The following is a 27,301-nucleotide window of genomic DNA, read 5'->3' as shown; positions in this document are numbered from 1 at the left end:
TTTTCGGATGAAACTGTTCGCATGCATTCTCAGCAGACGATGGAGTGATAAGTCGAAAGACTATTGTTTTGGTCTTAAGTTTACATACGTATGTATGCACGTACATATTCATTCAACTCTATAACTAACTAAACCCTTTTTAAAATAATCTTAGTTTTACTTCATATATGAAAATTAAAAGACGTTACATATTTTAATAAAATGGCGTGATTTATATTTTTTATGAAAATTAAAAGACGTTACATATTTTAATAAAATGGCGTGATTTATATTTTTTATCTTATTTATTTAAAATCCCATTAGTAACAATTGAAGTTCACAATATCGTAGTGTAACACAAAATAGAGCGTTTCTGGACTGTGCAAATGGTTTTTGGAAGGCATATTATATGCTGTCTCATGTTTTAACCCCTGAGGTGGCATACATAAGCCATTCATTTAGAGATATAAAAATATAATAAGTAACAAATGAGATAACACACAATCCACACCAAAAACCATATCATGTCTCCAATCAAATCTTAAAATTACTATTATGTAATTATCAAAAATCCCCTAAAATCAGAATTAAAGCCACCCCCAAGCTGACTAGTGCCCAGGACGTTACACTCCTTCCCGATCTGCCGTTTCCCTCCTCACTCCCTGTGATCAAGTTGAAGCTGACCTGACCCCTGTTCGACTCGCCGTGATAGGTCACAAAGTCCTCGAACCCCATCGCCCACACGATTCGCATATATTTGTCCTGAAAAATAATGAACATTTAGCAAAATTTCAAAATTTCATCGAAATTGTATGATTCGAATGGCTTTGAATTATGAAAATTCGAAAATTGGAAATTTCTGGACAGAAACATAATGCAATATTTTTACGGCTAAAACTTTTTTTAGGCTATGAGATTACGAAGTAAAAGAAAACATTAGACAACAATTACAAAGTTGACACACATTTTGATAAGATACAAATTTGCATCTCTTGGTATGCTCATAAATAAATCGCATCTCGCCCCCGCAAATTTACCTCAATCGGGACATCACTTTCCACGTCGGACGTGACTAATGGTCTCGAGAAGACGATCCTTGTCTGCCCCCCGGCCTGCTCGCCGGAAAGGAGGACCCAATCCTGCTGTGTGTCATTTACTGGGGTCTCAGTAGTTTTGGTAAAAGTGTCCACAAACCCAACGCTTCCGTCGTCGAAGACCCACGCGATAAAAATGTCGGTCGAGTTCATTCCTCCAGTTCCGTTGCTGAAACCAAATCCGATGAAACCCTGAGTCTGTCCGATTACTTGAAAAGTGATGTTTTCTCCGGAAATGGAGTACGTTGCTTTGATTAAGTCCGACCCAAAGGGCAGTGTTTTAGGAAGCGGGTCCATCGGCGGCAGGGTGGGTGGGGCTTGAATCAAATTATATGAAGTGAGCCCTTTATTGGTGGGCTCGTGTTGCTCGATAGTGTCAGTCGTTCCAATGGCCCACATGATGGTCATGTCTTTATCCTTAAAATTTTCAAAAAGTGTTTTTCAAAATTGCAAAGTTTTTTTAAAGAAATATTTGTTACCTCAATTTTAATGTCTTGCTCAGCGTCGCCCGTGTCTAATAAGCGTGAAAACACGATGGTTGTTTCACCTCCGGATTCCGTAGCGGAAATGAGATCCCAGTTTTGTTCAGTGTCCAATTCTGGTACGGCATATCCGCTCGACTTGCAATCCTGGAATTAAATCGTGTTTTTATATAGATTTTCGGATGTGATTTTACCCAATTTTTTAATACCAGATAGTACGCGTTATTAGGGCCCACTCCAGCAATAAAAATGTCAGCGTCTGCCATTCCGTTGGCGTTACTGAAGCCAAAGGCCACATAACCGGTCGTCCTTGCGACCGCGGTGAACGTGATGGTGGACTCGACGAGGGAAAATGTCACCCGAATGAGGTTCGTCCCCATCGGAATTTCCCCCGGCGTGGGAGCCTGCGTCGTACCAGGGTCTCCGGTGGTGAGTAGCGTTGTTGGTGGTGGCGTGAGTGGTGGACCTTGACCTGCGATGAGGTTGTAACTCGCCTGACCTCGACGAGTAGGATTACTAGTGTGGTACAAGAGTTCATCTGTGGAGCCGAGGGCCCAGATTATTCCCATATTTTTATCCTGCGGGATTAAATAGTGTAAATATTCAGACTCTAAAATGTCTGACCTTTTCTTGATTTAATAAAAACACTGCAAATTATGATTCTTCATATATAACCGTACCTCGATGACAATGTCGTCCCCGCTACGATCTCCAGTGTCCAAAAGCCTCGAGAAGACTAACGTCGTAGCATTCTCAGTTTCATGTCCATGCAAAAGTACCCAATCTTGTTGCTGGTCTTGGGAGGGGATAACGTATTCCAGAGATTTGTAGTCCTACGGAGAAATGGAGTTTCAATATTTTCGTAATAATTTGAGGAATTTTTAATACTTGACGGTATATACCCCGAAGTAAACGTCGCCCGTGTCTAGCACACCTCCGACGAAAATATCCCCTTGAATCATACCGGTCGCATTTGTAAATCCGAACCCAATGTAGCCCTTAGTTTGAGACACTGCCGTAAACATGACGGTTTGCTCGAGTATGGCGTAAGTGACTTTGAGGAGGTCACTCCCCAGGGGAATTTCCCCATTCCCCGGAGGACTCTCCGTCGTGGGTGAGGTGGGTGGCGTCCCAGTGGAGCTGGGTGGGAGAGTTGTCGTCGTGGGTGTCGTGGTCGTCGTGGTGGGTGGGGGTTGACCCGAGATTAAATTGTAACTCGCAGGGCCACGATTTGCGTGGTGAACGAGATCATCTGTGGCTCCGAGGGCCCAAATCAGGTTCATAGTTTTGTCCTGTGTAGGTTAAACTATTTATGACGCATGAAACATACGTAATTGAGTAGATAGATAACTCACTTCGATAACAATATCGTCATTGAAATCCCCAGTGTTCAACAACCTTGAAAATACAAGTGTCGTCACATCGCCGACTTCGCTTCCATACATGAGAACCCAATCTTGTTGCGCGTCACGGGCTGGAGTGACGTGTGAAAGAGAGTTGTAGTCCTGAAATTTTGTAAATTTAAAAATTTTTTTTAAAATTCTGAGTACAATCCGATTTTTTTCAAATTCAGAGTTTACCCCATAATAGACTTCCCCAGTTTCGGTTACACCCCCAATAAAAATGTCCCCTTGAACCATTCCGGTCGTATTGGAGAAACCGAACCCAATGTACCCCGTCCTTTTTGCAGTTGCTGTGAACATGACGGTGTCGCCAAGGATGATGTACGTGACTTTTAGGAGATCTGTTCCCAACGGGATTTCTCCATTGCCAGGGGGAGGTTCCGTAGTCGTGGTGGGTTGCTGAGTGGTGGTGACGGTGGCGGTGGATGGTGGTGTCGTGGGTGGAGGGGTTGGTGACGTTTCTGGCGTCGTGGGTGGTTCGCTGGTTGCAGATGAACTTGCATCAGATGGTTGCGTCGTTTCCTCTACCGGAATAAAATTAAAAACAGCTTGTCCTCTGTCTCGATGATAAGCCAGGTTATCTGCACGACCCAACGCCCATATTATGTTCATGTCTTTGTCCTCCTCGATAGGGACGTCGTTCATGAAATCGGGTGTGACTAAAAGTCGAGAAAACGACAGCGTTGTTACGTCATCGACTTGATTACCAGAAATGATTGTCCAGTCTTCTTCCTCATCACGGTTTGGCATAGTTTTAGAACGCGAAATATAATCCTGGCCAAATTAATTTTCGAATTTTCGAATTTAATTTATTTATTAAGTTATACAAAATTATTACCCCAAAATAGATTTCTTGATTGGTATCGTTCACGCCACCGATGAACATATCCGCATCTGTCATTCCGGTCTGATTTGAAAACCCAAAACCGATAAATCCCGGTGTATTTGCAGTAACGACGAATGTAATTCTATTTTCGGAAATTATATACGTTGCGGTCAAAAGGTCAGATCCGAGAGGAATTTCGATGAAGTTTGGAGCTTCCGTGGTCGTTGGTTGGGCCGTCGTTGTCGGACGCGTCGTGGTGGTCGGAGGTGTCGGAGGTGGTTCCGGTGTCACTCCCTCATTCGTGCCCTCGATTAAATTAAATTTTATATTTGACCGAGAAAAACCGTGATATCCTAAAGTATCTCTTTCTCCCAGCGCCCAAATGATATTCATCAAACTATTTGTAATATTGACATCATTCGCATCAAAAGTTGTGAGTGGTCTACTAAATTTCAAATAAGTCGTAAATTCTGTTTCAGCCGCTTCCAACAGTTCCCAGTCCTGTTCAGCGTCCAATCGTGGAGTCCCAGTGGTGACGGAGCTGTAATCCTGAATTTGGATTTGATTAAAATTTCACAAATTCCTATTTTATTTTTAAACTACATATTTTAGTACTCACCCCGAAATATGAAGTTCCATCTTCGTTCACGCCACCAATGAAAATGTCAGCTTGAACCATTCCCGAAATGTTTGAAAATCCGAAACCGATAAACCCTTTAGTTTCTGCCGTTACTTCAAAGGTCACAATTGAGTTTTCTTCATCTAAAGTGTACGAAAGTAAATATGCGTCAGTGGCTGTGGGAATTTCGATAACTTCCTGAGCATGGTAAGAATTTATTAGGAAAACAGATGTGAAGAAAAATATGTAAAATTTATTAATCTCCATTTTTTTGGAATTGGAAATATTTAAACGCCCAAGTCCAAATCTCTCCCGGAGAGTACAATACTTGTATGAATGAAGCAAGATAACTATATGACTGATTTTTTAGGTCGACAGTACAAAGTCATTATTGAGTAAGTAAAGCATGTAGCATGTGCTTATCGGTGATCATGATCAGTGACGTCATTCAATTATTTTAGTCACTGGAATGAAGCCCACAATAAAGTTAGGTTCGGTTCAATTGTTATAAAAAGATTGATAATTTCCTCGCAATTTAATCCAACTAACTACACATGAACACTTAATTATTATACAATCGTCAGAAAAGTTATTAACATTGAGAACAACAGAACTTTATTTATTTTAGATCTTTTTCCACGCCATTTACACATTATTCCTAAAATTTGTGATAGCTTATAAGCTATATTATAGATAATCGGCTTGTTTAATTAAAAGCAGATTGCAGATAGTTTGATCATGATTTGTAATTTATTAATTATAAAAAACATAAAAAACTATAGGTGTTTTTTGCTCATCCTCAGTGCTCGCAGTGCTCATCCTCAGATAACGGTATCAAAAAAATTATATTTTAACCGGTGAGGTTAGAGGAACCCTGGATAATACTTAATCACATTGTCATAATTGTCATTTCTTGTCACTGTCTACCTCATTGGGTGATATCCATCATAGATAAGCACTGATAAAGTCAAACACGCATACAAAAATGTCTTCATCGATGTATAGGATCAGGATAGAAATTCATTTCGGGTGAACGAGTGCATGCGTTCGGAGTGTTTATTTGTGATCAGTCAATTCTGTATCAAAACTTGTAGAACACATTCTTTAATTAATCACGTGAATTAACCGTGCCCTTTTTATTCGAGTATGATTGATCAAGCATTCATTAATTGTATATTTATAATCCTGAAAAAGAAAGTTCTTAGCTGGAAAATTGGTCAACATTTCATTTACTTTTCATGTAGAATACATAAACATATGCAATTTGCATATTTTGCATACAACATTGCGTATTGTACTTACCATTTTCCTATCAACTTAACACATACTGAAAAGTACATAGTTTACAAAAGAATGTTGGTATCTTTGTTTATGTAAAAGTTGTGCAGTTTTAATTTAGTTTTTGAAAATGTGAAGTAATAAATGCAATGTTTCATTGATCTGCCAACTCTGAAATAATTTGAATTACATTGATTTTGAGTTTTTTTTAATTTTAGCAATTTATTCACTGATTGATATTTCACATATATGAAGATTTTAGTTTCGTTTTGACTAATGATGGATTGTTATTTATAAATGCATAATAATTTACACTTTTTATTTAGCTATAGGTGATAGGGCAAATAGCTATTTAAATATCTGTAACAGGATGCAGGAACTTTTAGCAGCAGGATTTTAGTAAGTAGTCTTACTTATTTACTAGATTTACTTAATCATAATTCGTATAAATTTAAACCGATTACTAAATACATAAACATTTCAACGAAGCATTAAAATAGTTCATCCATATCTTTCTAAATGTGGAAATATTGTAAAGCTGCAAGTGGACCCTATGTATGTTAAGATGACGATAGGTGACTCATCGTCTCAAAAAATCTCACGGCACAAGACATGGAGTAAATTAGCCGATTGAGCCGAATTATTTTATTATTTGTTACCATTTATTCTTATTTTGGCGTTTACATTAGTCAATGTCGTATGATTTTTACGCCAAAATATAAATAAGTGGTACCAAATAATAAAATAATTCGGCTCATTCGGCTAATGTACTCCATGTAACGTGAAACGGAGTTTAGGTTACTTTCCACACCATGATTTCAAAATTGTTTTCTAGAGGAATGGAATGGAAAATAGAAAATCTATCTGATCCAATTGTAGTCAGTAAGCTGATTAATAGGATGGCGATGATTTTTTAAAAAAAAACATAAGCCAATTTTTTGGACACGCAATTTTTCTGAAGACCTTTTAACTAGAGGTCTTATCTTGGGTCTCCTCCTTCAAAACTTGATAAACTCTGGAGTGCATATTTTTAATAAATTGGTACTGACCTGGTCTACAAATGGATCTGATAGAATTTAAAAATAAATTCCCAGAACGGAGAAATGCGTAAAAGTGTTCAGATTTTTAGACCTGTGACGATGAGTCACCTAATCCTACGTGAAACCATTTCTGGCAGCAAACCGTCATTTATATAAATCTTAATTTCGCATCGGTTTGTAAAGTTATCTTTCAAAACTTTTACACAGTTTACAAGGTTTTGGTAACTCAAGGAACTTCGTACGGGTCTACATAGCCCAGTAAAATGTGGATGTTTAATAAAATTAAGCCACATTTTTACATGTATTAGGCAACTTTCAAAAAATACGTAGCGGAAGGATCGCTTTTACTAAACATGTTAACTTGCGCCATATTTTAAAAAAGGGAATATAACCCGTTACGAGGGGATAGGGAGGGGTAGAAACATCGCCAATCTTGCGTTGCATATTTTATGAGCGTTCCCTTAGTACACTGACGCTTGACCGACACCATTAATGCAAATCTAATCTGATTAACATTAAAAAGAGACGTTCTTGATTTATACAAGCTTACGTAACTTGATTTTTCAAATCTTTGCAAACTTGTGGACGCAAAACTCGCCGAATTCTCTGGTTAAATGTCGGACTGAATACCTTTACAGAGAATTTGGTTATTACTGAATCACACTTAATCACAGACCTATGCCATAATTTTTCTAAACCATAGGGATGGTCATATATATGTGCGTATATGATTTTTTATCAATAGACTAAAGAAATAAAATGGGTGGGATTGGTGCATGAAAAATTACAAGGTATGTTGTATACAATTAAATTAACTACAAAATAATTGTATATTTCAGTACTTCTAAATTAGAAGTTCTAATTAATTAAAGTTTCAAAATAAATGCATTAATTGTCATTTTGTCCACATTAATTAAAAAAATAAACATAAAATGCACGTTCCTCACGAAATTTTAACTTCCATTTCGTTACAAAATCTACCACAAGCAACAAAAAAAAATTAAGTGAACTTATCCGCCTAGCAAAATATCAGGAATTTGTACAAAACAGTGCAGTTTTTCTAGTAAGAAAAAAGTAAAACTCCATAATTACAATACAATGTCAAAAATCCTGGATCAAAATATCAACTGTACTCAAATTCAGGATAAACAAGAACTAATAAATGTTATCAAGGCTTGGCTCGGAAATAACCATCAAAAATCGATGAGATCCCTACTTGTTGCTCCATTGCAGCTCGGGGCTTCGTTGTTATTATTATGATTCTGAGCACTTTTCGTCCTCTTGACAGTGGGGGAATTGGTTCTAGGAGGAACCTTGGGCGACGGTGAACCTTCGAGTCGTACAGACGCGAGTGGAGTGGGGACAGCGCCTGAGGGAAGGAAAGGATTGCGACGCTGTCCACCCGGCGACGGCGATGTCCTCCGAGTTCCGAGATCGAGGAGACTTACATCGTTTAGAAAATTTCGTTGATGTGGATTGGATTTATCTTGTACGATAGAGTCACGCTGTAAATCAGTATTTTTAAAATGAAGTCAAAATGTACAAACAAACTACTTAGTTTAAAAATTCAGTTTTTGTCATATGCAAAATCTATAACGAAACAAACTCTTTGAAATTTTTACGTAGCTATTCATTATTATTAAATTCGAGACAAAAATACAGAAAATCTTCAAAAATATAAGCGAAATTACACTCACCGCTTCCTTTAAAGCCTTAATATTCGACTGCATAGCTGCCAATCGGTTCTTCCAATGTTGATAACTATGTGTAAAAAAATATGTAAAATCGGGGTCTAATATTGCTATATCTAATTTGAAAAATGAAGCATTAATTTTGTAAAAAAATTGGAACAAAATTCGTCTTGTTCCGCAAAATTTGTAATACGAAAATTGAAATACTTTGAACGAAGAACGTATTTAGTTATCGTTAATTCGAACCTCGTACTTTTCGAAATTTGTCAACAGTAATGCTCAATTCTCAAAAATCTGCCGAAATCCCTTTGAAAAATTCTTACCTCGCCTGCCGTAACGTGTTTACCCATCGATTAACGTCCTCCTCCGACCTTGTCGTAAAGATGTGACGCTTATCGGGCTCGTCTAAAAATAAAATTCCGAACGCAAAGGATAAATCCGACTCAGTTTCTATCCGAATTGAATAATTTTCCAAGATAATAACACCAACCGGCTGTAATAAATTGATAAATTAGCTAATTACTACTATATTAAATTTGGCCTTATCTTGTTTAATATTACCTCCTTCTCCTCAATTTGACCAAACTCATTAAATCTAAAGTAAAATAGGAGATTATTGATCAATTTGAAATATCTTTCTCTGAAAGCTGGAAAGAAAACAAAGATAGATGTTAAACTTCATCATCATTTAAATGGCTATCAATTCATCAGCAAAATTGTCGTTATCGTAATTTCTAACCCGCATCCCTAAAAGTTCCAGGCGGCGACCTGTATTGCAACCTGCCCTCGATCTGCGCCTTCCTCTGCGACACGACGGCCATGTCCTTATCGTTGAACCGCATTCTTTATGGTAGTATAAGTAAGGCCTTATCAGGTAATAGTCTGGTTAAAAATTAGTTTATAGAACAATAAGGCACCCCATCACCCTTTTGTGTCTACACAGATAATCATTGTCCAACTCTATCCTTGGATAAGTCAGGCCATGGAATTAGATATATAATTGCGAGTCAGTCTTATGAAACATTAATTAATTAGTTAATTGAACATTTAAATCTTCGGAGTGAAAAATTACAAGTTTCTGAATCACAACTAGAAAGAATTAAAGTGTGTTATTTAATGACTAATTACATTTATCTATTCTCTAGTAGTAAATATGAGTAATCTGTATATATTTCTCCTAACATTAATGAACTAACTATTTGCAAAGCAAGATTTAATGCAATTAAATTTGAATCAACATAAAGTTAAATTGCACTTCATCCAGGATTTCTGTGAAGATTGAATTTCTTGAGGCGGGCGGGCGACATGTGTGCGGGCAAAACCGTCGTATATAAAATAGTGGGCCTCCTCAGACACACGAAAATATCGTCGCTTAAAATTTCGCTTCGTTTTTCGCTTACTTCCTGATAAGCGAGCTCTGGGGTAAGCGAACAGAAACTCAACTTATAAGTGGGGTTAAGGTCGGTTAGCTGAAGTCGCAACAAAATTTTGCAATTTTCATAATTTTGGCCATGCTATCGATAAGCGAAAAACAAAGCGAAATTCGAAGCGACGATTTTTTCGTGTGTCTGAGGAGGCCCATTATTTTTAGTCATTGATTTCAAAGTGGAGAGTTTTGACGAGAGAGAAAGTGGTAGGAGGGGAGGAGGAGTAAAATGTCGTTGGAGTGACGTTTTCACGTTAAAACTGTGAGTTTGATTGAAGTTCATGTAAGTTCAAAGTTAATTTTTGCACAATTCGTAAAAATTATTAATTTATAAACTGTGATTGTGACTAATTTTTTAAAAATTTTAATAATAATTGCAGAAGGAAGTAGCCCCTTTTGAAGTTGAACGAATTCAGTTATCGCTGATAACTTATCAGCAGTCCATAGTCCGTCACCTTACGCTGGGTAAGCCAAGAACTTGTACAAGAACCTACAACTGTATAAGCTAACGAATAACTTTTTCCTTGTTCTCATTACACGTTATACTTTTTGGTTGACTTTTGTACATTCCGAATTTTAAATACTTATGTGTATTATCGCTATTTGCTGATTTGCGATTAACTAATTACAATCTTTGTAATTACTTAATTTATAGGAGGAAAAATATAACCTTGTGTTTAATTGCGAAAGATAAGTTGTTAATCATCTTATCCGACAAGATGAATCATAATGCCACGACCACTCCACGAAAAAAACGAAAGCGCACCACACCCACCAACGTGACCCCTCAACCAAAGAAATCGACTCCGACCGGAGACCCCTCCCTGGTCGAAATCGTCAACTTGGGCGATAGCGAAGATGATGAGAAACAACCGGCCGTTAAGAGAGTTGCGGCGCCACCAAAACCAAAACAATGTGGGAGACCTTCGCTCCCATCGACATCGTTATCGGCTGCATTACAAGCGTCGGCATCGCATTCACTCGTGCCATTGACATCATCAAGTCTACCACCACCACAACCGTCGACATCGTCGTCCGCCATTATCCAACCTCCTGTCACCAACGCCGTGAATGAGCACAAATTTCTTGTCCCAACCCTCATGCCTGTCGTAGCGAAATGCGCCCGTAAGAGGTCTGCGCTATCTCGCGCGGGCCGTATCAAAGTCGTCACCAAAACGCCCGAGCAAGTCAAACAGACCGCAAACTGTCGGAAAATGCGAATCGCTGTGATCGGTGTTATCAAAGATGTTCATATCGAAATCGAACGGCGTGGAGGGCCAAAAATTGATGCAAGTTAAATTAAACAAATTTTATATAAATTATGGAAATAATTGATGTTTTCTTTATTAGAGCGTTCACGCCTTGCTGTCAAATTTATGGGCGTGTTGGCGAAAATACCCCTTGATGTTCGTGTCGAGTTATAAAATTCCGAAAATGGGCAACAACGATGAAGACCTCAGCGCGGAGAGTGAGATTAAAGGTGGGGGTCAAAACTTTATATATTTCTGTTACTTTGCTTCATTTTATTTCGAAATAGTTTTCTTACGTCGTAATCTATTTTATCAACTGAGAAACTTCCCAATTCTTAATACTTTGTCGACGCAAATCACAAGGTTTTCACAAATTGTTGATTAAGAAAGACAATCAATCTACTGTAAACTTACATCGATCACAAATTACAGATCCCTTGATTTAACAAAAATTTTCACATTTTCTCGAAATTAAACTTATGCACTTTACAGACATTTGAGTAAATTTCGCAATTAATTATATGTAAGTAACATTGATATATAGATTTCCTTCCTTGGTGGCTCCACGGACTCGCATGTCTTGTCCTTTATCCCGAATTAGCCGCAGTCTCAGCCGACGTCGTCGCCCTTTTGCAAGCTCTGGGACAATTGTTGACCTACGGGAATCCCAACTTAGTCGAGACATGTTTTACCGAATTGATCACCATCATTCACTCTCTCATCGAGGCATTACTGTCACAAGCTCGGGACGATAATTTAAAGGCAATGTCTGGGATCACTTTGAAGTACGAGTGTGACGAAAATCCAAAGGATGAAGCCACCGGCATGACCGCAAATAATGAAATTCCGGCCGTTGCACCAGAAACGAGGGTGATCAAGGAAATCGTCCTTAAGTACACAATCAGAATGGATAACAACAACGACAATTCCGACGCCATCGAACATCTACTAGATGTAATAATAAATCGACAAGTTATAAATTATTGTCAGCGTCGTCAATTTCTTGACGTCGTTGTCGACAAAGATACAACGTGATTGTCACGGCGTCTTCTTCATACCGCAGTAAAAAACTTATTATTTTTTTAATGCTTATTTTTATATTTCTAGATCTTAGGCATATTTCTTCCCCGTCTTTTCTACTTAAATGCAACCCCTCCACACAAACTGGTATCGATGTGGGGAAAGTTATGGGGGTGGTTAAGTCACCGGAGGAAGTTGAAGATGTTGCAAAATTTTTTGATTCCAGAACTCACTTGCCTTCCACGAATGTCTACCGCGGTAAATACTTAATGTGGTTAATTTTTTGCACGAGTAATTAAGTTACATTGCAAGATCTTAAAATTTCATTCCAATTCCTGATAATTTAGTTTAAAAATTTTCACGCAAATAAAGATTTGACACATAATAATTTCCTCTTTTCTTAATTTATAGACCGAGCTATCTTTGTCGCATCTCCTCACCAACGTCATCACGGACGGAATTGGACTCCAAGATCACCACACTTTCGACCACTTTGTCTCCTTCTGCGAAACCGTGTCTCGATGGAGCGCATATTGGAACTTGTTCCCCCAGTCGGTCCTCTTACGAGTTCACTCTGTCGTGACGGATATAATATCCAGCGATCGATTCGACGCCTTGCCATCTGGTCTGCAAAAATAGTTACTTAACCATTTAATTAATTAACTAATAAATAACTATACGTTCTGTAGATAACAGTCGTTCATGTCTGATTAAATTATACGATGGTCTTACGTCGGAACACTTGAGATATGACACGGGGACAATGCTGAGCGTCCGAGATGCCCAAGAGTTCCAAACGGTGGCCAAGACTTTGACATCAATTAAGGTGACAACAATTTCGGAGACAAAAACATTTAATGACGTCTCATTTTCGTAAATTTTCCCGAAATAATCTAGTTTCTGTTATCCCATGATCTTAATATAATATCAGCTTGCGCAAATGTTATAATTCAGAATTGAAAACTAATGTAGTTTATATTTTTTCATTAATTTTCAGACTCTCCACCCCATCCTGATCAATTCTGTGTTTCAAGAAGTCAAAGACAAATTTGACCACCTCACCGGTCGTGACGATGAAGACAATAAGTGGGAATTACAAATAAGAGATCCAGACGTTAATTTTTTCACAAATATTCCCCTTGGACCGGAGTCCTCTCCAATTTGGACCTCAATGTCTGCCAACTTTACCGATCTCGTGTCCGTAAATCCTGAGAAGATGAGTAACTACGCGCACCATGTGCGCCCTGCCATGCGCCAAACTTGCCTCCTTATCCAACTCGCGGCTGACGTCCACAGCAAACTCATAACATATGTGAAGGAGTGCAACGTCGAAATGAAGACTGCGTTTCGTCCAATGTTCACCTTCCTCACTACGGAGATGATGGCCAAGTGGGGACAATTTGGGAGTAGTTGTATCGTCCAGTTGCTTAGTGGCAACGTGCCACGGATAATGGAAGCGGAAGAATGTCTCAACATGATATTAGACACAATCAAAAAATTCGACGAAGCAGAATTTCTAGAAGTCCGGCTCTCCCTTGAGGTAAAATGCCTCCTCGCCACCATTACCGGCACCCCCTGGCTGGACAAGTTCAAAGGCAGGCTACCCAAACGATTTGTTCCTGCTCTCTTTCTGAACGGGATTAGTTCATCGACAGATGCGATAGGTCGTTTCCAACCCACCACCGTAGGAAAATGCCTCTCTGTCCTCTGCTCGCGAGTATTCCTACCCTTCAGAGATTTCGTCCTGGACACCCTCATCGATGAAATGGAGGCCGTCAGCAGCGTCACCGTCACGAATGAGATCCTCACACTGATCTCCAAAGAAAACTGGGCTATCCGATACCTCGATTGGAATTTCACTGTTACCTTTATCCACCTCGCCGAATCCAAATTCGATTGGAAGCAACTTCCCAATTTTCGAAACATTCTCGCGTCCGCCATCCTGAAGCTGTCATGCACTCTCTCCAACCAAACGATGCGGTCCGATAACACAGCAAATCTCAACAACCTTACTCCGGAACGAATGCGGAAGCGAACAATGTCCCTGCTCCTCTCCCCTTGTCCGTGGTGTTCTGCCCCTTTCAGAGAATACAAGGGTAACAAGATCGTTAAGACGGGTAGGAGGGTGTTGGAAGCAGGCAAGATGGTCGATGACGACTGGACCATTAATCTCATCCCTATGCCGGATGATGATTTAGTGACCGTGATCAAGTTGGCGTTACCTTTATTGAAGTCGAGCTTTGAAGTGACAAAACTGACCCTTTGCTCGTTAATCACGATCGCTCGCCACCACACTACAGGCTACTTGTCCTCCCTGATTGCCGAATTTACCTCGATCGCAGCCAACAGCAATGTCAACATTGGATCCGAAATCATGACCAACTTCGGATTCTACTTTGCTCAGAACGGGGCACAGGACAGTTTTTCGTCGCAACATAATTATGCCGAGACGGAGAGGACTCTCGGCTACGGTCTGATGATCCACATGCTCATGTACCACCTTCAACTTAGTTTCGAAAAAAGGTGCTCTGTCAGTTTTGCGGGAAAAATTTTGACGATTTTACAAAAGGTTGCCGCGTTCGTCGACCGTCCTATGATTTTAGAAACGTTGCGCTTCTGTCTCCGCTTGACGATGCATCGTGACAGCAACGTCCGCAACCTTCTCGCTCAAGCTGTGTGCACCGAATTAGCGAACCGATGCGTTCCACCCTGCACGGCGTGGGAACTCATGACCTCCCTCCGATATGAATTGGCCCCTGTAATTAACAAATTGCAATTATTTATTTATATGCTCTAAATATATGTAGAAATCTGTCCTCGGATCGTACCTACATAAGGCTCTAGAGATTCGACAACAGTTTAAAACTCACTCGTATGGTCGTAATTTGCAAAGCATAGAAATACTTTTTTACTCAAAATTTCGAGAAATTTCACTTTCCGTAACGGGTAATTGAAGGTCAAATAGTCAAATTAAAACAAAATCGGCTGATAAAAATCTCTAACTTGGTAGAGACACATTGGTAATTTACCAATGGTAAATAAGGATTGCTACAGAATTATTTTTATAGTATAATTGACAAACTCCAATGGACTAATTAATTTCACAAATTAATTTTCTCTTTCGCTTTCAGAACATCGTTGAAATCATTGTAGAAGAATTTTGCAACTTTCACGAACAGTCTGAAGACCTTCAATTGGAGAGGGCCAAAGCATTTCTGAACTCAGTCTCAATTATGGGCGACTTTCGGACACATGCCGTCTTTATCCACTACTACGTCCCCGTCCTACTTGGAGAAATTGTCCCATATCTTCCGGACGATAAGAAATATGCTTTTGTCCTTAGCACAATTTCTAAATTCGCCTCGACAAATGAGTCAATGTTGCTCGGCGATGGCTTCCCGATCTACCTTCGCCCTCTCGCTCTCAGTTCCCCATATGAGAAGACCATCAAATTTTGTACATATTTGAAACAAGTTCACAAGCTCGACCCTGATTTCTTGGCGGCAAATTCTGCACAGGTTAGGCCGAAGGTTGAAATTCTCCACACTTTGACAGTTGCTAATATTTGTTCCAACTATTTTATTTACAGAGCGCTGTCAACGAGCTTCTCTGTTTCCTGACTGATATGAAAGATCGCGTTCAGAAGTTTGTTCCGTGCCTCCCGCAAAAGAAAACAGACAAGTTCATCATCAAGTCTGCTTCTTTAGCAAGATCAGAAATGGTAAGTTGAACTTAATTAACTAACATTTGATTAATCATTCAACACGGCAAACATTGAACTATTATTTCCAGCAAAACGTTATGGCTCACTACTTGATGGGGTTTTTCGTCTTTGTCGATACCAAATTGCACTCTCGGAAGGAATCTGTTACACGAAAGAGACGGATCCTCGCCTCTTTTACCAGTCTGATTGATGTCATAGGGCGCACTCGCATCACGGACAGTAGGACCAAGGTGTGCTTCTAATCACACTTACTAGTAGCTACTTGTTAAAGATTGTTAATGATACCGACCCTGGGAGTTAACCGGTTTGGGATTTTTTATCTAAATTTCAAATTGGGTGTAAAGTTCAATAACGAGTGGTATTGTTTTTGCAAATTTAGTTAAGCTTTATATCCACGGATCATGTTTTCCCAGTTCTAAATTTGTGTATGCATACTTAATTTTAAATTCATGCTATTTTGCACCGGACCTAACTAGTCAAATAGGGTAACATTTATAACCAGATGTTTCATTCTGGGGTCGGTTTATTTTTTTTTACGAAATTACGTCACAAATAATTCGTTTCCTAATGTACGTTCTAGGTTTACGCCACACTTAATTCGCTCTTTTCGCTCGGACGGGATTATGCCGATTTGCTACTCAAGTCCTGGAAGATGTTTGCCAACAAGTATGGTGGTGTTTATCTTGTCGCATTTTGAGGGAAAATTTGACGTTAACGACTTTGGTGATATCCTTTTGTGCCAAACTTTTGTTAAATTTGCCATATTTTTATATACTTTATAATTGCAAATGTTTTCTTATGATTTGGTTTACAAATTCATTTTCTTGCATGGTGTAATTATTTGTATAAATTGTTTGAAAAATTTGTAATCCCAAATATTCGTGTACAGCTTGGAGGACGTCGCCTTTGGTCAGATGAGCACCTCAATCTTATCCGCTGTGTCTACACTGAGCCCCTACCTGCCAGAAGAGGTGGATAATCTGATGACCTTCTTCATCTCCACGAAACATGTCGTGACTAGCCCATACTTTCAAGAACTCTACTTTGTGACAGACTTTTGCAACGATTCCGGCGTCCTCCACTCTGTGAGACAGGTCACCACACCTACAAAGTGAGTAGAATAATACGAAATTCATGAAAGCTTTGATTGAATGTTTGCAAGTATTAAAAATGTAGAAATCTCAGTACAATTTCGCAAAATTACGTCCAAAAACGATAGAATGATAAATATCATTGTAACATTACTTGTACAATATTGTCAACTTTAACCAGCAAGTAAATCTCTATTTTGTACAAATTGGCAAACTAATTTTACAAAACTTAAAAGGATTAGAGCTATAAATATCCAAGTGAATGCTCTCACTGTAACCTTGAGGTACACAACTTTGGGAAAAGTTGAACAATGGATGGAAACATGAAAATGTACAATGGAAACACCGCCATATAATTATTATATGGCGGTGTTTGTAAAATACTTGCAAAATTTACATAGTTTAGGAGGTTACAAGATGCCCTCCATAAGAAGGGAAATGATTTTCTTGCCTAATTTGATGATTCGGTAACAATTTGTAACTAATTTGTAGGGGAGATTCGTGGGTGAGATTTTTCCAAGTACTCGTGCAAGAATCGGCCCACGAAAATTCACACATTCGCCTCCGTGCGGTCGAAAAATTGAGAAGAATTTTCTCTGACGAGTACATCCAAGTCAAAAATTTCCTATTGGACACTGAACATCCCGTCGTATCCAAAGTGGGTGAAAGTGGTTGCCTTTTGATATTTAATCTTACAATGGAGGCGCAAACCATGTTCAGCCCAGATTCTTTTTTGACCATTTTAGTTTGAAAGAGTAAGGCTTTAGAATCAACATTTGGTGCGGCACTTGCGCAGATGCGCAAAATTCAGCACGTTATGAGCGCCGCAAGTTCGCAAAAACGCACGAAGTTGAGCTCGCGCTGGGCATTGCCCGAAAAATCGTGCGTTTTTGCGAACTTGCGGCGCCCATAACGTGCTGAAATTTGCGCATCTGCCCAAGTGCCGAACCAAATGTTGTTTGTAAAGACTTGCTCTTTCAAACTAAAATGGTCAAAAAAGAATCTGGGCTGAACATGGTTTGCGCCTCCATTGTTAGTAATTTAAATTTAACTATTTGTTTCAAATACTTTTTGCATTGTCCTCTAGCTCTTGGCGTCTTTGCTTACAACTTCTCGAGACACTGACGCCTCCACCCTGATGCGACTCGCGGAATCGTTAGGTTCCCTCGGTGCCGTTGATCCATACCGTTTCAAGTATTCACATGATGAAAAACTGTGGCGGAAATCGACCCATGTCATGACCGTTGAGGGGAGTGCGTTCTGCGCCAAGTATTTGGACATCCTGATCCGCGAGTTCCAAGAGGCTGACGATACGACCGATTTTGATTTCTGTGCTTGTCTCATCCAACAACTTCTCCAACACTTCAAGGTGAGTTAAGATAAGGGCGAAAATATGCATGCAACTGACTGTCAGGGTCGCCATTGTCGAAATTTGGCAATATATTTTACGCTCTAAATTTTAGAACAATTGATTCATTAAACATACTTTACCAATTTGCGTAGTGCAGTAGTACAAATATTATCAATAAACGAACGGTTGAAAAGTATGTAAAAAATAAGGGTGTCGAGGCACAACAGTGCGTATGTAGTGCTCTGACCTTGCACGGACGGGAGGAACTTCTCATGCTCAGTTTATAATTTGTATTTTATTTCTCCGCAGGTGACTAAAGCGGATAACGACCGGATTTGGAAAACATTATCAGGCCAATCGCGTCAATTAGTGGAACCTTTGCTGGTCTCGAAGTACAAGGTTAGCTTAAAGTTAATATTAAGTTCGTAGGATTTGTTTAAATTTTATATTTTGTAGATTTCAAATTTTGGGAAAAGTTCTTTCTTATGTTAAAAATATTTATTTAATTATGCTTTTATGATTAACTTAAATTACCTACTTTAGGTTGACAAAGTGCTGCTTCAGCCGATTCTGGGATGTCCCATCTATCTGTCTGAGTGGGGACAAACCTTCGACGCTTGGCTGACTAACTGGCTCTACGCCATGTCCGCTGCCCTTAAGTCGGGAACCCCAGCGTGGGAATTGTTTCAATTTTCGAAACATTATGTCTCCCGGAACAATAAAGTGGCCTCATTCCTCCTTCCGTTTGTTGCAAGTGGGTATAATTTTATTAATTTGTATAATTTTATATTTCAATTAAATTTGACCATTTTACAAAAAAGGGACTTAGTATTTCCATTTTAATCAAGGTTTAGATATTTTCTCAATTAAATTCTGTATTACCAAATTTGTATTTTATATTTCCAGCCTACGCCGCAATTCATGGCAGTCGTAAACAACGCTCTGACCTGGTCACCGAGATGGAAACCATTCTCCAAAAGTGGATCGAGAAGGATAAATTGAAAATAAATTCGCAAAACCCGCATCCCATTAAAGATTCACAAGCAGAGCAAGATACGCCAGCTGCGGAGTCGGTAGTCACCGTGGACGAGGATGTCATCCAGTATCGCTGCACGCGCCAAGTCTTCTCTGTCTTGGACCATTTGTTCCTCGCTGTCCGCCATTCGAAACGAGTTAGTGGGCTTGCCCGGGCCAATGCTGTTCAACAAGTGAAATGTCGACGTAGTATGCCGGTAGAGGCACCAAAAAGAATTGACACAGTAAACCCATCCTTGAGTGAGGAGGACGCCGATGCCATTGCGCGAGAGATGCGACAAATTCCTATGGTGAGTTGATTTTTTTGTGGGTAACCTAAATTGAGAAATTTTGAAGTTTTTATGTCAAAACTGCAGTTATAAAATATGATGTTTTCTAAAAATATATCAATCTCGATAGATAAGATTAGTTAAAATTTCACTTGTTACTTTTTCTTCCCCTGAAAAAATATTTACTAGTAAATTTTGTTTAAAAAATGATTTTTGTATACTTTTAAAAAAGTTCCATAATTTGACTCTGATTTACCTACTAAAAATTCTCAGTCTATTTCCCTGTTTGCGACAGAAAGATTGTAAACAGTTGCAAAAATTTTCTACTCAAAAGACAAAAATTTGCTACTTTGATCAGCTTTGTAAACATAGGTTAAAAACTTTTTTAAACCAGTATTGAAATGGATATAAATTCATGGCATTTGCATCCGTAATGTTTCTAAAAGTCTTAAATTGTATGTACAAAATATGTTTCACATATCAGTTGGCTGTTCTTTTGCTTGCAGACCACTCTATCACTGGTGGCGTTTCATTGCGAGGATTACAAGAGGTCCCTCCTCTACATAGAGCAGGAATTGAAGCAAAGACCTCACAAATTGCAAGAACAGCTCAACTTCCTTCAACAGCTTCACGTCTCCCTCGATGACATGGACTCAGTCATTGGTGTCGTCGCGCTGCGCGAAAGGGTGCCCACGATGAGCGAAGTCGTGTCCGACTCTTTTGCCAGGGGCAGAGTCGAAGTAATCGCGATATTGGATAGAATTTTTCAAGCATATTTTCATTCCCTTAAATTTGTGCAAAAATGTGCCCATTTTTTTTGTTTAGGATGGTGTTCGGAACTTGGAGCACATGGTGTACGACGATCCGACCAATTTGATCGCGACAGAAGGCCTGCTTCAAGCCTACCTCAGCCTTGATGAGCCACGAAAGGCCGACACCCTGATTAAAGGATGTGTCTCCAGAAAGTAGCACATTTTTGTTTCTTTTTGCAAATCAAAATTTCTGTCAAGCACTATGTAGTTTTCCAATTCAAATCATACCTTTTCTCGGTTTTTGAATTCAAAGTCAACTTATATCAAAAGAATTAATGTACCCAATTTATTTCTAACGTACTCAAATATTTTCAGCCTTATATTCGCACTTTCTAAGCTTGCTAAATATATATGAGAGTGAATACACTCTCAAGTGTATTCACAGATCGAGATCTGTTATAATAAATTTGTTAATTTTCCATAATTAAAAAAAGCAAGTACAAACGCTTGTAACTTTTTGTTTATAACTTTACATGGAGTTCCACACTTCCGAGTGAATTACTTAAATACCAGATATTTCATACTTTTTGCCCTAATTTTCAGCCCGCACTGGGAAGTAGCTCTACAAGACTTCCAGATCGAAGCCACCTGGAAGTTACGGGACTGGACAAAGCTGCGCGAGCAAATTAAGGCAACCGCCCCAACACCCACACAGTTTAAGGTCAATCTCTCATCTTCCCATGAGGGCAAAGAGACTAACCAGCCATGGACCATGACAGTGGTCAACATTCTCTCACGCATCCAAAGTCTCGAACTAGGTCAGATAAATTTTAAACCATTTCACTCAAAAACGAAAAGATGCCCATTAAGTTTGTATAATTAAATTCAGGTACCGCCCTCAAGCTGGTCAACGAAGCCCGGCTGAAACTAATGAACCCTCTCGTCGCCGCCGCAAACGAGCCTAATGCTTACTCTCACTGCTACTCGAGCATTGTCCAACTCCACATTTTGACTGAGGTCGAACAAGCGATCGAAGTCCTTCGAGTGTGTCGAACCCTCCGCGATGACAAGGACTTCAGTTTAGACTACGAACTCAAACAACTCATCAATCGGTGGGCCGATCGGAGCGATATCCTCCTCAAGGCCCAGATGGACCCCGTCCTCAACGTGAGGAAGGTGTGTGACGTGGATTGATTTGTACATACGCCGTGTAGAAAGGATATTATCGATTGTATACCTTTCGTGATTATGTTCAACAAAAATTGCAAATTTTCATTTGTACTTCCCTCGTCCTCAAAAACTCTCAAAATTAACTCCCATATTTTCGAAAACTGACCCTCAGCAATGGCACTATGTGTCCCCAAAACATTCTTTCTCTTGAACGATTCACCCGCTATATGCACGGCCTTTAGTTTTAAATATACAAATCATAATTAGAGTTTTTAATAATTAACCGTATCTTTGTAGAGTATTCTCGAAATTTTGAAGGACTACTCAGACGGAAAGTGTCAGGATTTGTTGAATGGATCGATAAGGGACTGTTGGCTTACCGCGGCGCGGCAAGAGAGCAAGTAAGTCGAAAATATTTCGGATTAAATCGTGCAAACAAATTTCAAGTCGCTATCTTTTGCAAACAAAAAACTACAATAATTTGGTTTACAAATAATAATAAAATGGTTCACTTAACAAAATTTTACTACACATTAAAAAAATCTAAGTATTTCTCACTTTTTTTTTTACAGAACTGGCAACTTTACCCGAGCTTTGAACTGCATTACCGAAGCGAAAAAATACAACTCTCCTCAAGTTATGATCGCCTCGGCGAAATTATGGTCGCGAAAGGGCGACGCGGAAACAGCACTGAGCCACCTCACCGCCGGGATATCCACATTCTTCCCACACGTCGAGCAATGGACGTCGTCCAACGTGCGCGGCTTGGTCGTCGAATCAGCCTTATCGGAGGGATCAGGAAGTGACGAGGGTAACCGGAGGTTAGCCTCACAAGCCCTCCTCCTTCATGCGCAGCTCACCGAGACCCTCCAACTTGTCGACATCGAGAAGAACATAACCAACTATAGGAAGAGTATTGATGTGTTTGAAAACTCTGAGAAGAATTATTTCACTCTGGCCGGATATTACGATAAATTGCTTAACACGACTGAGGAGAAGTCTCCAGACCATGCGTGAGTAGCCGCTATTTTAATTTTCATAATTTACTTTGTAGAAGGTGAAATTAGAAACCTAATATTTTTTATCCTTCGCATTTCGTAAATTATAGAATGTTAGCGAAATTATTTACAGAATTATATACTTCCACACGTTTGCTTCTAATTAAATTTTTTTTGGCAAAGTATACATACTTACAAATGTGCATAATTTACCATAATTGGTTCGCAAATTGTAATTGTCACAAAATAAGCAATCGGTTTTCAAGTTAAAATTTCAGCCAGGATTCTCAAATTCCTTAATTTACTAATTGAGTACATTTTAAACTAATTTTGCAGCATCATACAAGAAAAAGTGGTCAACTTATACGCCCAGTCACTCCACTATGGGTGCAAATACGTGTACCAATCTCTCCCCCGCCTGCTCTCTATCTGGTTTGATTTTGGTGCTCTCGGTTTCGTCGAGGAGCGACGATCTGGGGATACCAACGGGACCGGCGCGTCGATAAAAACGCCTACCAGCGAGGAAGCAGCACTACGACCGGCAGGATGGGCGAAAATCGTGAAAGATATGCAAGCCTCGATCAGTGAGAAAATTCGCATCTGTACAAAAATTTCTAAGGGGCAAATTTGCAAAAAAAAAACTTATGAAACCTAAAATTACAATCCAGTGCACACTGAATTATAATCCAGAAACTTATAAGTTATAAGTCTCTTTGCAAGAAATATTATCTCCTATTCTGTTACCATCTATCCACCAATTTTAAAGTGGATTATATAAATTCATTCAAAATAAGCCTTTCCAACTATGAACTTTCTGCGTGAAAACATTACTGTTAACTGAGTTTGTAAATTTTGCAAAATAAGTTTACAAAACTCAAGATTTTTTGCAATTTTGCACAATTTGCAACAAAATCTTACATTTATTTTGTTTTTTTTACATAGAGCGAATGATGAACGAAGTACCGGCGTACGTGTTGCTAACAGCTTTTTCGCAACTAATTTCTCGTCTCGGTCATCCCAACCAAGTCGTATGGGAATTATTAAGAGATTTAATCGGCACCATCGTCGTCACCCATACCCACCAAGCTCTGTGGAGGATGATGGTGGCGTCAAAGGTATGTTTAAAGCAATTCACTCGATGTGACGGTGTAAACTGTACAAGTTTTATAAAACAAATGTCAACTGCTACCAAATTATAACCGCCCTTGATCTGTATCAGTTTGCGATAGAGTTTAAGCAGATTTTCCTTCGTAGTCTATCTAAACTTTTCAAAATGCTACACATTTGCCATTACAAACTTTATTCGGTTGCAAATATCCAATTTAATTATTTTCTAATTGAATACCTGAAATTCAGTTTTTGAGATTTCAGAGATTAGTTTACATACATTACATCCGAGTGAATGGCATCATTGTGTAAAACATACTTCAAATGTCGCTTCACATATAATATGACGTCAAATGTGCATCAATTTTATATTTCCAGTCGTCTGTCGATCTGCGGAAGGAGCGTTGCGTCGAAATTTACAGTTCCATCGAGAGGAAAAAGGTCGGTTTGAAAAAGATGATTCATGACTACTCCATGTTGGCGGATCGATTCGTCGAAGTTTGTGCAAAAGAGGTGCCGACAGGAGTCTATGTAAGTGTTACTAGGTCCTATGTTATGTAAATTTCTCACTTACGCGAAAAATTTCACTAACCAACTTATTAATTCAATATATGGAATGCTTAAAAGTATGGAATTTACTTATGCAAATTATATTCTCCCGTTTAGCAAACTACGATGGAATCTCTGTGCCCAAAACTACCCCAACTCCTCCGCAGCACTGGGTTTAGCGACGTTTTGATACCATACCAAGTGTTTATGAGTCCATCAATTCCGCCCAATGGGTGTGGCCACAAGAGCTACGACGCCTTCCCAGAGTAAGTCAGGGTTCTAAATTATCTTTTAATTAATACATTTTGCGAAAGTATAGTTTTTCTCAAATTGGAATATTGTCGGGATAATTGTTTTAAAACTGAGCTTTGTTAATTTAATTAACCTAATTAATTTACAAATATTCTTAAATTATGGCTTGGGTTTCATATACTTCAAGTATATATATCTTGGAAGTTAAATGGGGGAAACCGTCTGTCTTAACATTTCAAAATTACTCTCTGCTGTTCATCCCTACTACTAATTTATTTACATGATTCAATTTTTACACAATTCTTCCGTTTTTTTGCTTGATAGAAAATTCGTCTTTATCAAAAGCGTCGAAGACAGCATTGAGGTCATGAACTCCGTCGCCAAACCGAAACGTATTACCCTCCGTGGCTCTGACGGGAACCGTTACGGCCTTCTCTGTAAACCCAATGATGATTTACGGAAAGACTTTAAGGTCATGGAGGTCAACAATGTAGTCAACTGGTACCTCCACAGAAATCCAGACTCACGACAGCGTCGCCTCCACGTCCGTCTGTATGCGGTCACCGCGCTCACCGAGTTACATGGCCTGTTAGAGTGGGTCCCTAATCTGACGGGATTTCGAGGCAGTGTTCTCTCCCTGTATCGAGAAAGGGGGACACATATCAGCATCAAAGACCTAAAACCTGTTATAAGTAAGCTACAATAAATTGGGATAATTTTTAACATTCGACTGACTTGGCTTTGACTTGGCTACTTCAGTCCTATAACTTTCGCCATGGTTAAACATTAGAATTGGCTCAAGTTGCTAACTTGAACTCGTAGAAATATAGTTCCCTATATCAATTCTAACCAATAAATATAAAGTGCTCAAAGTACAAGATAAAAATTTGGGTGAAACTATATCGTTGACCCCTAACCATCTACGATACCATTAATTTGACCACGAAAAAGCCAATTTTATTCCATATCAAGTCGATTTTACTAATGAACTATTTTTAAATCCCTCAACAGAGGAGAGGGATTCGCTGGAGGTGAAACGACACAAATTTCTCACCAAATTTCTTGCTGCATATCCGCCCGTATTTAGTGAATGGTTTCTCAACAACTTCAGCGATCCTCAGTCTTGGTGAAATATACAAATTAATAATTAACTTTGACACTTCGTATCATTTAATTGATCCTTTATTCTTCCAGGTATAATGCACGACTCTCGTACGTTCGCACAGCTGCGGTCATGTCTATCGTCGGGTTCGTCCTAGGACTCGGTGATCGGCACGGGGAAAACATTTCGCTAGATTCGTCCAACGGCGAAATTGTCCATGTGGATTTTAACTGTATTTTTAACCGGGTAAACTAAAAAATGCAGTTTTTTGGAAAGTTGTGTCGCCTCTTTATACTTTATGTTCTTATTCCTTGGTGTTTAGGGAGAGACATTTCTGTGTCCGGAGCGTGTGCCGTTCCGTCTCACACAAAACATGGTCGAAGGGATGGGACCACTCGGAGTTGAGGGTGTTTTTCGCCGCTCTTGTGAAATCACGATGAACCTTTTTCGCCAACACAAGGACATCTTCATGTCGGTCCTCGGCCCCTTCGTGTTTGACCCGTGTGTGGAATGGGGTGACAGTGGGGGGAGTGGCAAGTCATACCAATCCGGTATAATTCCGCTTTCCATTAATTTTCATAATTTTAGAAATTGTGCAAACTTTCTCCAAAGTCAAATTTTATCATTTGATAATTTGGGAACCTTTTGGAACACATTTTTACTACTTTATGATAAACTACTAAAACTACATTTACATGTACTACCCTAAAACATCAAGTAATTTACGAGTTACAAAAATTTCTTGTGGTAATTAAATTTTTGCAATTGCAGTCAACTTTTTGCCAGAGTCGTTGCTTATTAAAAAATTGTGTCCAAAGTTTCACTAATCTTAATAAACTAAGTTTAACTTGGCGATTTTAAACTAAAAATAATAATAACCTCCCAATATTTAGACAAATTCGCGTGTTTTCTCTTCTTACACTTACATTTTCCATCCAAAATTTTGCCAAAAAGTTATTCAAATTTCTATTTTTTTCAGTCGTCGACCCAAAGTTTTCCAGAGCTCAGGCGCTCGTTCATTTGAAACACATTCAAAATCGGATAAACGGATCAGCTCGGAACCACACAAAAGAAGTCAACACCGAGCTTTCTGTTGAAGCCCAGGTGGCCTATCTTATTGATGAGGCGAGAAGTATCGATAACCTGTGCCAAATGTTTATCGGATGGACACCTTTTATTTAAATTTTGTTCCGGTTTAATTCAAACAAAAAAACTAGTTTTAATCTATTTCAAATTTACATTTCACAATTTTTACTTACTTTTTATACAAGACATGTCACACGCTTATGAAATTGATTACTCTCTTAATTTAATTTTAAAGAAGTTTTACTCTTACTAACGAACGCTTATTAATTGTACCTGAGGAAAAAAAACTAGTGTTATTTAGTAATTTTTTATATGTGATTAAATAATTAAAACCTACAGTGACAATGCAGACCATTTAACCCTTATTCGATGCTCGTATATTTGCTAAATATTCAATTATTTGGTACCTTTTTGAACTATTTACAAATCCTTCTATTAAAAAACCTAGTACCTACTAGTACCAGGATGGGGGCTCGCATCTCTTAAAATCTTAAACTTCCAAAGTTGTAATTGTTGCGCAGAAATCATTCTTAGCTTCCATACCGAATTTCAAAAGACAATTTCTTAAAATCGTGAGATCACCCCCTGGTCCGCTCTGAAAATTGAAAATTCAGAATTTTCAATTTCACCTAAAAATCTTCGTCATTATCAATCTGTGTGCCAAATTTGGGCTTTCTAGCACTATTCTGAAATTTTGACGTATATTA

General features: G+C 38.9%; 3 protein-coding genes across 3 annotated transcripts; 1 reads left to right on the top strand and 2 right to left on the bottom strand.

Moving 5' to 3' along the window:
• Nucleotides 1-252: 252 nt before the first annotated feature.
• LOC110853208 lies at nucleotides 253-5,103 on the bottom strand. Its single transcript, XM_022101457.2, has 10 exons — nucleotides 4,404-5,103; nucleotides 3,797-4,333; nucleotides 3,136-3,732; nucleotides 2,911-3,060; nucleotides 2,458-2,847; nucleotides 2,236-2,388; nucleotides 1,765-2,133; nucleotides 1,553-1,702; nucleotides 1,017-1,490; nucleotides 253-741 (listed from the first exon to the last, which is right to left on the bottom strand). Exons 1-10 carry the CDS (start codon nucleotides 4,668-4,670, stop codon nucleotides 544-546), a joined length of 3,285 nt encoding a protein of 1,094 aa, XP_021957149.2. The 5' UTR covers nucleotides 4,671-5,103; the 3' UTR covers nucleotides 253-543.
• A 1,709-nt stretch (nucleotides 5,104-6,812) lies between these two features.
• Nucleotides 6,813-9,613, bottom strand: LOC110853469 (pleckstrin homology domain-containing family J member 1). The gene is made up of 5 exons (XM_022101738.2): nucleotides 9,152-9,613; nucleotides 8,974-9,059; nucleotides 8,736-8,905; nucleotides 8,419-8,482; nucleotides 6,813-8,226 (listed from the first exon to the last, which is right to left on the bottom strand). Exons 1-5 carry the CDS (start codon nucleotides 9,252-9,254, stop codon nucleotides 7,915-7,917), a joined length of 735 nt encoding a protein of 244 aa, XP_021957430.1. The 5' UTR covers nucleotides 9,255-9,613; the 3' UTR covers nucleotides 6,813-7,914.
• Nucleotides 9,614-9,733: 120 nt separating this feature from the next.
• LOC110853227 (serine/threonine-protein kinase ATR) lies at nucleotides 9,734-26,959 on the top strand. Its single transcript, XM_022101479.2, has 35 exons — nucleotides 9,734-9,750; nucleotides 10,004-10,121; nucleotides 10,219-10,303; nucleotides 10,494-11,127; nucleotides 11,189-11,318; nucleotides 11,633-12,042; nucleotides 12,196-12,366; nucleotides 12,520-12,733; nucleotides 12,798-12,934; nucleotides 13,106-14,866; nucleotides 15,240-15,626; nucleotides 15,698-15,829; nucleotides 15,901-16,062; nucleotides 16,413-16,498; nucleotides 16,722-16,943; nucleotides 17,416-17,581; nucleotides 18,011-18,292; nucleotides 18,584-18,673; nucleotides 18,818-19,028; nucleotides 19,181-19,599; nucleotides 20,085-20,318; nucleotides 20,404-20,543; nucleotides 20,934-21,148; nucleotides 21,220-21,506; nucleotides 21,798-21,901; nucleotides 22,073-22,513; nucleotides 22,835-23,082; nucleotides 23,441-23,613; nucleotides 23,984-24,136; nucleotides 24,272-24,420; nucleotides 24,731-25,098; nucleotides 25,418-25,532; nucleotides 25,601-25,754; nucleotides 25,831-26,059; nucleotides 26,488-26,959. The coding sequence occupies exons 4-35, from the start codon at nucleotides 10,558-10,560 to the stop codon at nucleotides 26,688-26,690; spliced, it is 8,763 nt and encodes a 2,920-aa protein (XP_021957171.1). The 5' UTR covers nucleotides 9,734-9,750; nucleotides 10,004-10,121; nucleotides 10,219-10,303; nucleotides 10,494-10,557; the 3' UTR covers nucleotides 26,691-26,959.
• The last annotated feature ends 342 nt before the right edge of the window (nucleotides 26,960-27,301 follow it).

This window comes from Folsomia candida, unplaced genomic scaffold (genome assembly GCF_002217175.1).
Source record: "Folsomia candida strain VU population unplaced genomic scaffold, ASM221717v1 Fcan01_Sc008, whole genome shotgun sequence".
Taxonomy (NCBI): domain Eukaryota; kingdom Metazoa; phylum Arthropoda; class Collembola; order Entomobryomorpha; family Isotomidae; genus Folsomia; species Folsomia candida.
The sequence above is the reverse complement of the archived record's forward strand: the minus strand, read 5'-3'. Positions and strand labels throughout refer to the sequence as shown.

Excerpts from the sequence above, each read along its gene's own strand:
- LOC110853208 (XM_022101457.2), bottom strand. The coding sequence starts at position 4,670 with ATGGAGATTAATAAATTTTACATATTTTTCTTCACATCTGTTTTCCTA. Across the intron at positions 4,334-4,403 it reads ATGGAACTTCATATTTCGGG|GATTACAGCTCCGTCACCAC; the intron begins GTGAGTACTAAA and ends ATCCAAATTCAG. Across the intron at positions 2,389-2,457 it reads CGGGCGACGTTTACTTCGGG|GACTACAAATCTCTGGAATA; the intron begins GTATATACCGTC and ends ATTTCTCCGTAG.
- LOC110853469 (XM_022101738.2), bottom strand. The coding sequence starts at position 9,254 with ATGCGGTTCAACGATAAGGACATGGCCGTCGTGTCGCAGAGGAAGGCG. Across the intron at positions 8,483-8,735 it reads AACACGTTACGGCAGGCGAG|TTATCAACATTGGAAGAACC; the intron begins GTAAGAATTTTT and ends TTTTACACATAG. Across the intron at positions 8,227-8,418 it reads TTAAGGCTTTAAAGGAAGCG|CGTGACTCTATCGTACAAGA; the intron begins GTGAGTGTAATT and ends ACTGATTTACAG.
- LOC110853227 (XM_022101479.2), top strand. The coding sequence starts at position 10,558 with ATGAATCATAATGCCACGACCACTCCACGAAAAAAACGAAAGCGCACC. Across the intron at positions 11,319-11,632 it reads CGCGGAGAGTGAGATTAAAG|ATTTCCTTCCTTGGTGGCTC; the intron begins GTGGGGGTCAAA and ends ATTGATATATAG. Across the intron at positions 25,755-25,830 it reads TTAACTGTATTTTTAACCGG|GGAGAGACATTTCTGTGTCC; the intron begins GTAAACTAAAAA and ends CTTGGTGTTTAG.